Below are 15188 nucleotides of genomic sequence, written 5' to 3'. Positions count from 1 at the left end.
TGATTGTTGTTAAATGTTGCACACCTCCCGTCATGTCAAATTCCTTGTATGTTCAACATACGATGGCAATAAACGGTTCTGGTTCTGATTCTTCTTCTGTGGTGTCATGGATCACGTGACTGATCGGGATGTTCTGCTCGTATAGCATTTAGTTTGTTTCTTCTTCTCTGGTTATTGGTCCCGTCAGTGTTATGTTCAAAGGTTTCTCAAACAGAGGAGAAGAAGCCCCCCCCCCATGCTCTCCTTCTTCATCAGCAAACGGGGCCGGAATCATCCGGTCCAAGTCAAAATCAGAAGGAATTTTAACAGACTAACAAACGCAAAAGCAATTACAAACCGATTAACAACATAATCTTTCATGACACAGAGCAGGCTGGTGTGACTGGCCGATGTCCGGCAATCCAGCGTCTCTTTGTCCCAAAGAACCGTCTCATGTTTCACATTCTTCACGCCATCGATCAGCGCAATGATTGGCTGAAATCCAATAAGCTCCTCCTCGGCCTTTGACCTGTTGTTCTGGTCAGACACCCTCCTTGCAGCCCCTCCATCCCCCGCTCTGAGCACATACCTCACCCCCCCCACAGACACTCAGTATATTCCATGACCACACTCCATGCTTTAGACTTCCGTCAGTAAATATTCACATGTAATATCCACACTCGGGTACGATTAAACATACTGGGAATGCTTTGAAACTTCAATTCCTCACATGAGTGAATCACAGCCGTGTGAAGTTCCTGCTGCTGCTGCTGCTTCACAATAAAAGCCGACGAGCCGGCGGGATGCTTTTATTGTGAAGTTATAGAAAGTGACGCAACGTGTTAGTGAGCGTGGATCATTAACTGACCTGAGAACAGACTCTGATTGGTTCACTGGGTGAAAGGTGGTGATGATGTCACTCTGTTTGTTTTGGTTTGTTTGTCACATTCAAGATAAATATATATATTAATATAACAATGATACATTTCATTTAAATGATCAGCTATACTGTTACAATCTAATTCATTAATCTAACTCATTTATTCATTATTCTCATGATAATTATTTTTAATTCCTGATTAATATAACAATTAATTTACGACAAATAAATATAAAGAAATTGTGTCATTCATATTTTGATATTTTATTCAATCATTGTCACTTAAAAACAAACAAATGTTGCAAAATAATAGACTGTATTTTGTATTTCTGAGTTAATAATAATGATATTAATGATGAGAAAAATACTGGAACTCAAATAATAGATTATTTCCGTGACACAGATGAATTTAATCGTATTTGACTTAAAACTTAAAACTGTTGTGATTTCATCACCGGAGTAACGCTGGAGATAATGAAATGTATTTCTGCATCAGTGTGATGAAATATTATCAATGATTTACAGAATGTTTTATCTCTTGATCTCAAAGTAAATATAAAACAACCAAATAATATCGTCACATAAATATATCACGTTTTTCTTAATGAATTTAATAACAAACAATAATAATGTTTAAAAGCACAATGATAAAATTACCTTCATATCATTCAAGCATTTATATTATAAAATAAACTCAGATTTCTTATTTGTTTCATAGTAAGAATAAACATCAAATACAAATACTTTATTTGATTGTAATACCTATTAATAAATCCAATATAAGTTGTCTATTAATAATCTGTGTTTTTACTTTTACATGATTTCTCTGTATTTCTGCACTCTACGCACTTTATATTACACCGAGGGGGAGGGTCGAGGGGGCGGGGCTCTCCAGTATAAACTCATCTCTCCCTCGCGCTCTGCGTCACTTCTTCTTCTCTGCTCCCAGAGAACGGGACTGTCTCCACGCTTTCTTCTTCTTCTTCTCTTGGTATTTAAACGTCATCATGTGTCACCGGCCGTCTCTCTCTGCGTCATCAGCGACCCGTTCATGGTAAAGTTCTTTCCTCGGTGCCGCGGCGGGGGCGCGCGGCAGCAGCGCGACCTGCTGCGGAAGGTGAAGCCGCGGCGGAGGCGGCGGCACGCGACCGATGGAGAGAAGGAGGAAGAGGAGGGAGGAGGAGGAAGAGGAGGGAGGACGAGAACCACAGCGAGATTCAGGTGGGAGAGGAAGAAGAAGAGGAAGAAGCGAGAATGTAGAGTTCGAGAGACAGACATGTGAGGGTTTACAGGTTAAGGATTAGTGGGGGGGGCATCTATTTCAGCCTTAGCCTTCTTCAGTTGATCTGTGCTAACCTGCTAACCTGCTAACCTAGTTTACTACAGACACTGAAGTCAGTTTATGTTTGTGTTCTACACAGTGTGTATATATATGTATGTATGTGTATATATATCATATATATGTATATATATGTATATGTATATATATGTATATATATCATATATATGTATATATATGTATATGTATATATATGTATATATATCGTATATATATATGTGTGTGTGTATATATATATATGTACATATATGTATATATATATGTATATATATATATATATATATATATATATGTACGTATATATATATATATATATATATATATATATATATATATGTACGTACATATATATATATATATATATATACGTACATATATATATATATATATATATACGTACATATATATATATGTATATGTGTACATATGTGTATATATATGTATATATATGTGTACATATGTATGTATATATGTATGTATATATATATGTATGTATATATGTATGTATATGTGTATACATATATATGTATGTATGTATAATATTTAAAACATCTGTAGAAATCAAACTGACTTTCTTTACTGTGGAATGAAAGTTTAAATGTGTTTTCATACATTTAATGTTCATTCCATTAATTCAGAATGTCATTATATATATTTAAACTTTTATTAATGCCACATAGCCACAACTTTATTCCACATATTCCCACTCTCATTCACATTATATATAAATATGGATCAGCAGGAAAGAGGCTAATGCAAGCTAAACTAGGCTAACGCAAGCTAAACTAGGCTAACGCAAGCTAAACTAGGCTAATGCAAGCTAAACTAGGCTAACGCAAGCTAAACTAGGCTAACGCAAGCTCAACTAGGCTAACGCAAGCTCAACTAGGCTAACGCAAGCTAAACTAGGCTAACGCAAGCTAAACTAGGCTAATGCAAGCTAAACTAGGCTAACGCAAGCTAAACTAGGCTAATGCAAGCTAAACTAGGCTATCGCAAGCTAAACTAGGCTAACGCAAGCTAAACTAGGCTAACGCAAGCTAAACTAGGCTATCGCAAGCTAAACTAGGCTAACGCGAGTGTTGGTGAAATATTATATGATAGCAAATATAAATATGTATAAAAGTAAAATGTGTGTTTGTAAACACACATTTAAGTTGAAACTATTTCAGAAGCAGAAACTGGAAAAATTAAACTACGAAGACTGCTCTAATTAAATATTTAGTGTGTTAGCATCGCTGTTAGCTTTGCTGTAGCTTAGCATAGGTGTGCTGCTCTAGCTTCCGCTCCTCCTCCTCCTCACCCCTAACCCTCCACACACACACACACACACACTCATATATATATACACACACACACAGAAGCCCCGCCCTTTTCACGCCTGTCCACGCCCACCTGTTTTTACATCCTCTCTCTTCATATTAATTTTGTCTTTACTTCCTACTTTCTCATCCTTCTATTTCCTCAATTTAACCGCGACATCTCATTAAATCTCATTAAATCTCATTAAATCTCATCACACTCAGGCTCCAGGTGCCTCGTTTGTCTCTCCGGCGCCGTCTGAGCGTGCTCAGTGGTGGCGTGTGTCGACCAATCCTGTGGCGCCGTCGGCCAATCGCCTTCCTCTGCTACGCCCTGTCGGTCAGCGCTCTGCGGCCGTTGGCTAAGCGGGTAAGAGCGGCGGCCTGCTGGCTTCTGATTGGACGAAGGGAAAAGGGGAAGGACAGAAACTACCATATTCGTTTCTTCTTTTCCCTTTTTTATTTGGTTAGTTGTTGAATTTTGTCTCCTCCTCTCGTCTCCTCCTTCCTCCTTTTCTCTTCATATTGTTTTACGTCTTTACATTTGTCTCTTTAAAGCATCGATAAGTAAAGTTTCTCTGTTAATATTTAGTCAAAGAGGTTCTAGCCAAAGTTACTGCAATCAAAAATAATTTAGATAGAAAATAGAACTTTAAATTCTCTGCCAATGTATTCAAGAAATGTGACGGTTAAAACTATAAACCAGCACAAAAATGACAATTATCAACATAAACCACCGTATTCTTAACATTACGAACACTTAACAAAAAGTATAATTTTGGAACATAAAGTAGCAAACTGAATAGTTCAGTAAATAAACAATGACCTCGTTATTTTTCCCTTTTCAACATAACCCTTTTGAGGACGGGTCATCTTTTTATTTATAGTAATTTAATTATTTAATTCCCAGTGATGTTTAGTTCTCTGCCTGTTCAGGTACTCTGTTCACTACCTGTTCAGGTACTCTGTTCACTACCTGTTCAGGTACTCTGTTCTCTACCTGTTCAGGTACTCTGTTCTCTACCTGTTCAGGTACTCTGTTCACTACCTGTTCAGGTACTCTGTTCTCTACCTGTTCAGGTACTCTGTTCACTACCTGTTCAGGTACTCTGTTCTCTACCTGTTCAGGTACTCTGTTCTCTACCTGTTCAGGTACTCTGTTCACTACCTGTTCAGGTACTCTGTTCACTACCTGTTCAGGTACTCTGTTCACTACCTGTTCAGGTACTCTGTTCTCTACCTGTTCAGGTACTCTGTTCTCTACCTGTTCAGGTACTCTGTTCTCTACCTGTTCAGGTACTCTGTTCACGACCTGTGCAGGTACTCTGTTCTCTACCTGTTCAGGTACGCTGTTCATGACCTGTTCAGGTACTCTGTTCACTACCTGTTCAGGTACTCTGTTCTCTCCCTGTTCAGGTACTCTGCTCTCTACCTGTTCAGGTACTCTGTTCTCTACCTGTTCAGGTACTCTGCTCTCTACCTGTTCAGGTACGCTGTTCACGACCTGTTCAGGTACTCTGTTCTCTACCTGTTCAGGTACTCTGTTCTCTACCTGTTCAGGTACTCTGTTCTCTACCTGTTCAGGTACGCTGTTCACGACCTGTTCAGGTACTCTGTTCTCTACCTGCTCAGGTACTCTGTTCTCTACCTGTTCAGGTACTCTGTTCTCTCCCTGTTCAGGTACTCTGCTCACTACCTGTTCAGGTACTCTGCTCTCTACCTGTTCAGGTACTCTGCTCTCTACCTGTTCAGGTACTCTGTTCACTACCTGTTCAGGTACTCTGTTATCTACCTGTTCAGGTACTCTGTTCACTACCTGTTCAGGTACTCTGTTCTCTACCTGCTCAGGTACTCTGTTCTCTACCTGTTCAGGTACTCTGCTCTCTATCTGTTCAGGTACTCTGTTCTCTACCTGTTCAGGTACTCTGCTCTCTATCTGTTCAGGTACTCTGCTCTCTACCTGTTCAGGTACTCTGCTCTCTACCTGCTCAGGTACTCTGCTCTCTACCTGCTCAGGTACTCTGTTCACTACCTGTTCAGGTACTCTGTTCACTACCTGTTCAGGTACTCTGTTCTCTACCTGCTCAGGTACTCTGTTCTCTACCTGTTCAGGTACTCTGCTCTCTATCTGTTCAGGTACTCTGTTCTCTACCTGTTCAGGTACTCTGCTCTCTATCTGTTCAGGTACTCTGCTCTCTACCTGTTCAGGTACTCTGCTCTCTACCTGCTCAGGTACTCTGCTCTCTACCTGTTCAGGTACTCTGCTCTCTACCTGCTCAGGTACTCTGTTCACTACCTGTTCAGGTACTCTGTTCTCTACCTGCTCAGGTATTCTGTTATCTACCTGTTCAGGTACTCTGTTCTCTACCTGCTCAGGTACTCTGCTCTCTACCTGTTCAGGTACTCTGCTCTCTACCTGCTCAGGTACTCTGCTCTCTACCTGCTCAGGTACTCTGTTCACTACCTGTTCAGGTACTCTGTTCTCTACCTGCTCAGGTACTCTGTTCTCTACCTGCTCAGGTACTCTGCTCTCTACCTGTTCAGGTACTCTGTTCACTACCTGTTCAGGTACTCTGTTCTCTACCTGTTCAGGTACTCTGCTCTCTACCTGTTCAGGTACTCTGTTCACTACCTGTTCAGGTACTCTGTTCTCTACCTGTTCAGGTACTCTGTTCTCTACCTGTTCAGGTACTCTGTTCACTACCTGCTCAGGTACTCTGTTCTCTACCTGTTCAGGTACTCTGTTCTCTACCTGCTCAGGTACTCTGCTCTCTACCTGTTCAGGTACTCTGTTCACTACCTGTTCAGGTACTCTGTTCTCTACCTGTTCAGGTACTCTGTTCACTACCTGTTCAGGTACTCTGTTCTCTACCTGTTCAGGTACTCTGTACTCTACCTGTTCAGGTACTCTGTTCACTACCTGTTCAGGTACTCTGTTCACTACCTGTTCAGGTACTCTGTTCACTACCTGTTCAGGTACTCTGTTCACTACCTGTTCAGGTACTCTGTTCACTACCTGTTCAGGTACTCTGTTCTCTACCTGCTCAGGTACTCTGCTCTCTACCTGTTCAGGTACTCTGTTCACTACCTGTTCAGGTACTCTGTTCACTACCTGTTCAGGTACTCTGTTCTCTACCTGTTCAGGTACTCTGTTCACTACCTGTTCAGGTACTCTGTTCACTACCTGTTCAGGTACTCTGTTCACGACCTGTTCAGGTACTCTGTTCACTACCTGTTCAGGTACTCTGTTCACTACCTGTTCAGGTACTCTGTTCACTACCTGTTCAGGTACTCTGTTCACTACCTGCTCAGGTACTCTGCTCTCTACCTGTTCAGGTACTCTGTTCACTACCTGTTCAGGTACTCTGTTCACTACCTGTTCAGGTACTCTGTTCACTACCTGTTCAGGTACTCTGTTCACTACCTGTTCAGGTACTCTGTTCACTACCTGTTCAGGTACTCTGTTCACGACCTGTTCAGGTACTCTGTTCACTACCTGTTCAGGTACTCTGTTGTAGAAGGTGTATCTCCTACCTCCTTCTTTTCTCCTCTTATTTCATCTTCTTTCAGACCTCCTCTCCTCTTCCTCCACCAGTTTGATTCCTTGAACATATCAGTATTACATCACAACAATATAATTCTTCCTTAAAACCAGAAGATAATATTTCACCTGTAGTTTCCTGGTCGGTCCTCTAGGTGGCGTTGTACCGCTCCTTCCCGACCCGCCTCCTCTCTCGGGCCTGGGGCCGTCTGAACGGGGTGGAGCTCCCCATGTGGCTCAGGAAGCCGGTCTACTCCCTCTACATCTGGACCTTTGGAGTCAACATGCAGGTGAGGAAACGAGCAGGAGAGGAAACAGAGAGGAGAGGAAACGAGCAGGAGAGGAAACAGAGAGGAGAGGAAACAGAGAGGAGAGGAAACAGAGAGGAGAGGAAACAGAGAGGAGAGGAAACAGAGAGGAGAGGAAACGAGCAGGAGAGGAAACGAGCAGGAGAGGAAACGAGCAGGAGAGGAAACGGAGAGGAGAGGAAACGAGCAGGAGAGGAAACGAGCAGGAGAGGAAACGGAGAAGAGAGGAAACGAGCAGGAGAGGAAACGAGCAGGAGAGGAAACCAGCAGGAGAGGAAACGAGCAGGAGAGGAAACGGAGAAGAGAGGAAACGAGCAGGATAGGAAACGAGCAGGAGAGGAAACGAGCAGGAGAGGAAACAGAGAGGAGAGGAAACGAGCAGGAGAGGAAACGGAGAAGAGAGGAAACGAGCAGGAGAGGAAACGAGCAGGAGAGGAAACGAGCAGGAGAGGAAACGAGCAGGAGAGGAAACGGAGAAGAGAGGAAACGAGCAGGAGAGGAAACGAGCAGGAGAGGAAACGAGCAGGAGAGGAAACGAGCAGGAGAGGAAACGAGCAGGAGAGGAAACGGAGAGGAGAGGAAACGAGCAGGAGAGGAAACGGAGAGGAGAGGAAACGATCAGGAGAGGAAACAGAGAGGAGAGGAAACGGAGAGGAGAGGAGAGGAAACAGAGAGGAGAGGAAACGAGCAGGAGAGGAAACAGAGATGAGAGGAAACAGAGATGAGAGGAAACGGAGAGGAGAGGAAACGGAGAGGAGAGGAAACGAGCAGGAGAGGAAACGAGCAGGAGAGGAAACAGAGAGGAGAGGAAACGAGCAGGAGAGGAAACGGAGAGGAGAGGAAACAGAGAGGAGAGGAAACGGAGAGGAGAGGAAACGAGCAGGAGAGGAAACAGAGAGGAGAGGAAACGAGCAGGAGAGGAAACGGAGAGGAGAGGAAACAGAGAGGAGAGGAAACGAGCAGGAGAGGAAACGGAGAGGAGAGGAAACGGAGAGGAGAGGAAACGAGCAGGAGAGGAAACAGAGAGGAGAGGAAACGGAGAGGAGAGGAGAGGAAACGGAGAGGAGAGGAAACGGAGAGGAGAGGAAACGGAGAGGAGAGGAAACGGAGAGGAGAGGAAACAGAGAGGAGAGGAAACAGAGAGGAGAGGAAACAGAGAGGAGAGGAAACGAGCAGGAGAGGAAACGAGCAGGAGAGGAAACGGAGAGGAGAGGAAACAGAGAGGAGAGGAAACGGAGAGGAGAGGAAACGGAGAGGAGAGGAAACGGAGAGGAGAGGAAACGAGCAGGAGAGGAAACGAGCAGGAGAGGAAACGAGCAGGAGAGGAAGCGGAGAGGAGAGGAAACGAGCAGGAGAGGAAACGAGCAGGAGAGGAAGCGGAGAGGAGAGGAAACGAGCAGGAGAGGAAGCGGAGAGGAGAGGAAACGGAGAGGAGAGGAAACGAGCAGGAGAGGAAGCGGAGAGGAGAGGAAGCGGATCATTTATCTTGATGAAGTTGGTGAAAGATATTTTTGATCATGTCTGTATTTGGTCACGTCTCTCTCGTCCAATAGGAAGCAGCCGTAGAGGATTTACATCACTACAGAAATCTGGGAGAATTCTTCAGAAGACGTCTAAAAGCTGCAGTCAGACCTCTCTGTACCAGCTCCTGTCTGGTAAACTGCTCCTCTTCCTCCTCTTCCTCCTTCTGTTTTACCTTCATGTTTCTCATTTATTTCTATGATTGTTTTATTTTGGGACTTGTTTTGGCACTCAAAGGCACAAAGTATTAAGTTTGATCTTCTGTCACAGCTTTAGTTTTCTCTCCTTTTCTTAAATGTATTTTATTTATGTTTGAGTATTTCATCTCCTGTGCGTCTTCTCTCACAGTACGTTGTTCTCGTCTCTCCTCAGATCTCTCCGGCTGACGGGAGGATCCTCCACTTTGGTCAGGTGAAGAACTCCGAGGTGGAGCAGGTGAAGGGGGTCACCTACAGTCTGGAGAGCTTCCTGGGTCCTCAGAAGAGGCGGAGCAACGGTGAATAAACTTGATATCAAAATACATAAGCTACCCTCAGCACAGTTACATAGAGGTGCGTAGTGACCTGCTCAAGCATTTAGACTTGGTCTTGAGATGGGACTTGTTTTAAATGTGGGTCTTGTCAGGTCTGGAGGACTTGTTGGGTCCACATCCTGTTAAAGGTTCCTGTCTCTCTTTAGACCCCTCCTCCTCCTTCAGAGACCTCCTCCTGTCCTCCCCTGATAACGACCTGTTCCACGTCGTGGTCTACCTGGCTCCAGGTGACTATCACTGTTTCCATTCGCCTACCGACTGGAAGGTGGAGCTACGACGTCACTTTCCAGGTGAGACGATGTTCCCCTCGCTCTGTCTGTCTCTCTCTTTCTGTCTCTCTCACCCATCTCTCTCCCTCTCTCCCCCTCGTTAGGCTCGTTACTCTCCGTTAACCCCGGTGTGGCTCGTTTGGTTAAAGAGCTCTTTTGCCTTAACGAGCGAGTTGCTCTCACCGGCCAATGGCAGCACGGCTTCTTCTCGTTAACGGCGGTCGGAGCCACAAACGTCGGCTCCATCAGAGTTTACTTCGACCAGGTGAGCACCACTTTAGCTTTTACTCGTTATACTTTGAATCTTTTCTATTACTTTTGTTTCAGTATTTTTTATTGTATATTTAAAGTTCAGTTTAGGAAGTTAATCAGATTCTTTAAAGCTTTTTTATCTAAACTAACTTTGTTAATACTAGTATTTATATATTTATTGTACAAGTATATTCATATTTCTGGAAAATATTAACACAATTCATATTTTAACTTCAGTAAATATTGTATCATGAACACATGAATGGGTGTATTCATTGTATTGTAGTTGGATGTGTATTTCTGTTCATTCGATTCATTTATTGGTCCTCAGGAGCTTCAGACCAACGCTCCTCGCTACAGTAAAGGCTCCTTCCACGACCGGAGCTACGTGGACGACGGTGTGTTGAAGGTGGCGGGTGAAGGGGGCGTGGTCTCTGTGGAGGAAGGGGGCGTGGTCTTACAGAAGGGCGCGGCCGTGGGGGAGTTCAACCTCGGCTCCACCATCGTTCTGCTGTTCGAGGCTCCGAAAGACTTCAGCTTCAACCTGCAGCCGGGACAGCGAATCAGAGTGGGGGAGGGGCTCGGCAGCGTCTGATTGGCCGAGCTGCGTACTCAGGATGGGGAGGAGCCTGATGATAAGGAAGTGCTGGTCGTCTGATGAAAGACGGACATCAAGAGTTTATGGCATTGTGGGAATTTTTTCTCGGTAACAAAAAACCTGTAAAGGACATAAAGAGGACTCCGACTCCCAGCATGCCTTGTGCCTCATCGGGGGGTTGAATGCCAAACCTCTGTCTTTTTTTTCTTTCTGTTGTCTCTCTGTGTCGCTCTTCCAGGAACTGAACCAACAAACAAATATTCCTTTAAAGTCACAAACACGAAGAAATATGAAAACTTAAACATTCACATCACATTTAACGAAATAATTATGACGTTAAAACATTCTGTTAAAGTGAAATAAGAAGTTCCTCCGTCCACTGACACAGTTTGAATGTCTGAAGCTTTATTGTTTTTTTATTTTTAACCAATCGGAGCCTTCACAGCTATTCGCATCAGCTAGCTCACCAACAGGATGCCTGTGATTGGACGAAAATAAACAATTAAATAATGAATTCATTCTGATGACCCATACTGAATGCTAACTGTTGTCATTAGTTAAGCTTCTATACTTTTTGTAACATATGTAATTATGAATAAATATTTCTTCTCAGCAGCTTTGTCTTTATTCCACTTAGAATATAATGTATATTATATACAATAATATACATATTTTATAGAAGTTCCTCTCTTTGTTTTTCTGTTATCTTTTTGTTTCTAAATTAATTATGAACCTCAGTAACACGTTACATGTTTATTTAAATAAATAGTTTTCATAACACCACTCGGAAGAACCAACAAGGGACAATTAAAGTGAGCACACTCATTGGTCAGTCTTAGCCCCGCCCCTGGCAGCAGAACAAGCAGCACAGCCAATAGGACGGCGGCGGGCAGCAGTTTCCGTAGCGTTGGAATCGCGGCTCAGCCAGACCTCCGTGTGACCAGCCGTCGTCTGCGACCTCCTTCCCCAGCCACAGCTTCCCGTCCCGGGCCGTGTCTGCAGCCGCCGTCCCCTCCCTACGGCCGGAGCTCCAGGAGGACAGGGAGCAGGAGGAGGTGCAGGTCTGCTGGGCCTTCACTCCCAGGAAGGAGGCCAAGTCCAGGTCCAGACCAGCTGCTCCTCCTCTGGGCCGAGGAGTGTTCTGTCGACACTGAGGACACGGGATCCACACCTGGAGGGGGGGGGGGGGGGGGGGGGTTACATGTTACATCCCAAAGGATCATGGGAGTTCTAGTGACAGGAAGTGAACATGATAACCTTTTTAAATACAAACAATTTTTACTTTATACAGTTCATTTTATTCAAAATTTCGGTCTGCAAAGTGTCTGAAGTTTTCATTTCCACTTAATGATAAAACATCTGTAACTCTGTGATTGTGTTGAGGCCAGCAGAGAAGGCCTTGAAGGCCCACCACTGATTGAACATCAGCTGACACCTGAACTGTCTACAGATCTCAGGTGAGTGTGGCTGATGTCACCGATGATGTCACCTGTTCGTTGATGACGGTGTCGAGCCTCTTCAGACACGCCTGACAGAAGGCGTGGCCACAGTGCAGTCGACGCGGCAACCGCGTGGCCAGGTCGTAGCTGCCGAAGCACACGATGCACACGAGGTCCTGCCTCCTCAGTGACATCATCGTCTCCACGGCAACGGAGGAAGGCGGAGGCGGGGGGGGGAGGGGCTGACAGGTCACTTCCTCTTCTTCTTTTCTGTCGTCAGACATTTTGTTCTAATAGACGAGAAGAAAAGTTTAATTTCATGATTCAATAGAAGAATATATTTTAATAAAATTGTATTTGATACAATATAATTTAATAGAACATAACATAATATACTATAATTTAATACAATACAATGTAATTTATATACGTTAAGTGGCTCTATTTTAACCTGCCTAGATTACCTTGGTAACTCATGATGCTTGCATTAGCATTAGCTGTCGCTACGATACAAACAAAATAATGAAAGTTAAATGTTAATGTATTTCCCCCAGGAGACATGAGACAGTATTAGTTTAGATAGTATAAAATATCATCTGATTAAAGTACGCTAACATTTTACTTTTATTGTTTTGCTTGTATTGCAGCATTAGCTAACGTTGGCTAACGCTAAGGTTAGCTTTGTGTTTGTTTGCTGGGTGATATTTTTCAGCTGGAATTAGTTCGTCTATTGTATAAAATCATTGTTTTGGTTTCAGTCAAAGTTTGAGGTGAAGAGCATCCATCTTACAATCGATCACAAAGAGCTAATGCTAACGTTAGCTAGCGTTAGCCTGCTGTCTTATTTCTGATCATTTAGTTTACTGATGTCGGACTAATGCAGGCTAATCATGTCTCCTCTGACAAAAACGAGGTGTTAGCCGTGTTTCTATTCACGTATTTTATTTTGAAGTGATTAAAATCACCTGACAACTGATTGAAAACAAGATTGTTGATTATATAACAACGTTAGCTCGTTAGCTAGCTACTTACCAACTCAACTTCGCTAACGTCAAATTGACGTTAGCGAAGTTCCTTCAACATCGTGGATTTGACATTAAATACAGTTTCTTAACCTGTTTGTGTATTTATCTATTCATTCATTTTCATTTTAATTTTAATTCATTTTAATTTAATAATAATTTATTAATAATTTATTTTTATTAAATATTAATTCTTAGAGACTTTGAGAAACAAAATAAAAGATTTAAAATGTTTAATGGAAACATAATTAATAAAGTCAAAGTAATTTGATTACTTTTCGGTAACTTCAATCCGTCCAATCAGATGATGAGACTACAGACAGATATTAGGTGGTGACACCTGCTGAACTGTGATTGGACGATATATATTTAAAGGTAAACAGGAACTTACTTGTTATTTCTTCCTTTTCCTTCACATTATTGTTGTTTACTCTTTTTCTCCTGTCGTCTGTTCTTGTTTCATTTCTTCTTCTCTCTGTCTTTTATTCCTGTTCCCTCTTCTTTCCTTTATTTTTGTCCGTCACTCTTTCATTTCCTCCTGTTTTTCTTTCGTCCTCTTCTTTGTTGTTTCTTCTCACCTCTTCCTTTCCTCTTATATTCTCTTCTTTTCTTTCATCTTTCTTCTTCTTCTCTCTTCTTTTCTTGTTCTCTGTTTGTTCGTGGTCGTCCTTCTTTCTGCCTGAGAGAGAGACAGAGAGAGACAGAGACAGAGAGAGAGACAGAGAGAGAGAGACAGAGAGAGAGAGAGAGAGATAGACAGAGAGAGAGAGAGAGAGAGAGAGAGAGAGAGAGAGAGAGAGAGAGAGAGAGAGAGAGAGAGAGAGAGAGAGAGAGAGAGAGAGAGAGAGAGACAGAGAGAGAGAGAGATAGAGAGAGAGAGAGACAGAGAGAGAGAGAGACAGAGAGAGAGAGACAGAGAGAGAGAGACAGAGAGAGAGAGAGAGAGAGAGAGAGAGAGATCATCAATAATTCAGCCTCGCTCGGCCGACACAGAATGTCACTTATTATTTATATATTGTGAGTAAAGATAACTTTTATTTGTGTTATTACATAAAACGTATAATGTGTCATTAATAATGTCATTCTCTAACCCTAACCCAATTTAAAAGAAACAAAAACAACACTTATAACAATGTACTAAACACACATTTAGATACACAAAAACAAACAATACAACAAATGTTAAATATTTCCTGTAAAATCTAGAAATGAAATAGATAAAATAATCTAAACTATAACCAATAAAATCTGTTTTAACACCAACATATAAACATGAATAAATAAAACATGAAATATAAATCCAGAACTTATCAATATTATTATCAAACATTTAATACACTGTATTATATTCAACACAATCACATTATAATATCATTGAAAGTTTAAATGATCAATAATCTGACCTGTAACCTGATCAGCCAATAGAAAGTGGAGCTGCTCTGTTTCTATTGGCCGCTGGTGTCAGCCTATCAGGTTACAGCTCAGGGTGAGGACTGAAGTCGCCTAGCAACAGAGAGAGAAACTACTTCAGCAGAAAATTAATAAAGTTCATTAAGACAATTAATAAAGTTTAATGGGGGGGGGGTAATTACGTTTATGTGAGATACAAGAACGTTTGTTTTTATTATTAATATTAATAAAATGGGTTTCACTTTGATTTGGCCAGAAACCGGAAATCATTGTCAGCTGAATTCATTTTATGCAAATGAGTGTTTCCTCGGATGGTAACGAGATGACCCGCCCTACTCTGCCTCTGATTGGCTGAACCATGATCACCTTCACCAATCAGAGGAACACAGAGGAACACCGGCATGCTTTTAGAATCAAAGTCATTTAAATGTTTGTCACTTTGTTTATTCTCATTTAAATATAAATATTCAGATAAAACTAATTAACAAATAATACGTGAAACACTGAACATTCATCGTCTTTATTTCATCGACACGTTTTACAGTAAATCAACGTTTAATATTTATGATTTGATTCTTCATTTATACTTTAAACACTCCTTCATACTAAAACGTTCAAAATCATCGTTGTGAAAAATAGAAATACTGTCTGAAAATCAAAATCATGAATAAAATATAAAATATAAAAACACCACAAGTTTTCCGTAAGAATACGTTTGTTTGGTCATTAGATTAATATTTATTATGACACTAAACGTTATGATTCATAAACCTTATATACAGAAACACTTCATCTTA

General features: G+C 42.0%; 2 protein-coding genes across 4 annotated transcripts; one reads left to right on the top strand and one right to left on the bottom strand.

Annotated features, from left to right (window-relative positions):
• The first annotated feature begins 1813 nt into the window (after positions 1–1813).
• pisd (phosphatidylserine decarboxylase) lies at positions 1814–11110 on the top strand. Of its 3 annotated transcripts, none has more exons than XM_079289514.1 (8): positions 1814–2080; positions 3725–3965; positions 7196–7330; positions 8902–9003; positions 9242–9365; positions 9548–9691; positions 9775–9935; positions 10254–11110. In XM_079289514.1, exons 1-8 carry the CDS (start codon positions 1911–1913, stop codon positions 10515–10517), a joined length of 1341 nt encoding a protein of 446 aa, XP_079145640.1. In that variant the 5' UTR covers positions 1814–1910; the 3' UTR covers positions 10518–11110. The 3 variants fall into 3 exon arrangements, with proteins under 3 accessions (XP_079145640.1, XP_079145641.1, XP_079145639.1); XM_079289515.1 differs by having other exon boundaries at positions 1814–2137; positions 3725–3869; XM_079289513.1 differs by having other exon boundaries at positions 1814–2137.
• A 245-nt stretch (positions 11111–11355) lies between these two features.
• On the bottom strand, positions 11356–12243 carry rnf224 (ring finger protein 224; the record flags this gene model as incomplete). Its single annotated transcript, XM_079289579.1, has 2 exons — positions 11356–11691; positions 12010–12243. 2 exons carry the CDS (start codon positions 12241–12243, stop codon positions 11356–11358), a joined length of 570 nt encoding a protein of 189 aa, XP_079145705.1.
• Positions 12244–15188: the final 2945 nt, after the last annotated feature.

This window comes from Melanostigma gelatinosum (assembly GCF_949748355.1).
Source record: "Melanostigma gelatinosum genome assembly, chromosome: 18".
Classification (NCBI taxonomy): Eukaryota; Metazoa; Chordata; class Actinopteri; order Perciformes; family Zoarcidae; genus Melanostigma; species Melanostigma gelatinosum.
The sequence above is the reverse complement of the archived record's forward strand: the minus strand, read 5'-3'. Positions and strand labels throughout refer to the sequence as shown.

Excerpts from the sequence above, each read along its gene's own strand:
- pisd (XM_079289513.1), top strand. The coding sequence starts at position 1,911 with ATGGTAAAGTTCTTTCCTCGGTGCCGCGGCGGGGGCGCGCGGCAGCAG. Across the intron at positions 2,138-3,724 it reads AGAGTTCGAGAGACAGACAT|GCTCCAGGTGCCTCGTTTGT; the intron begins GTGAGGGTTTAC and ends CATCACACTCAG. Across the intron at positions 3,966-7,195 it reads TCTTTTCCCTTTTTTATTTG|GTGGCGTTGTACCGCTCCTT; the intron begins GTTAGTTGTTGA and ends TCGGTCCTCTAG.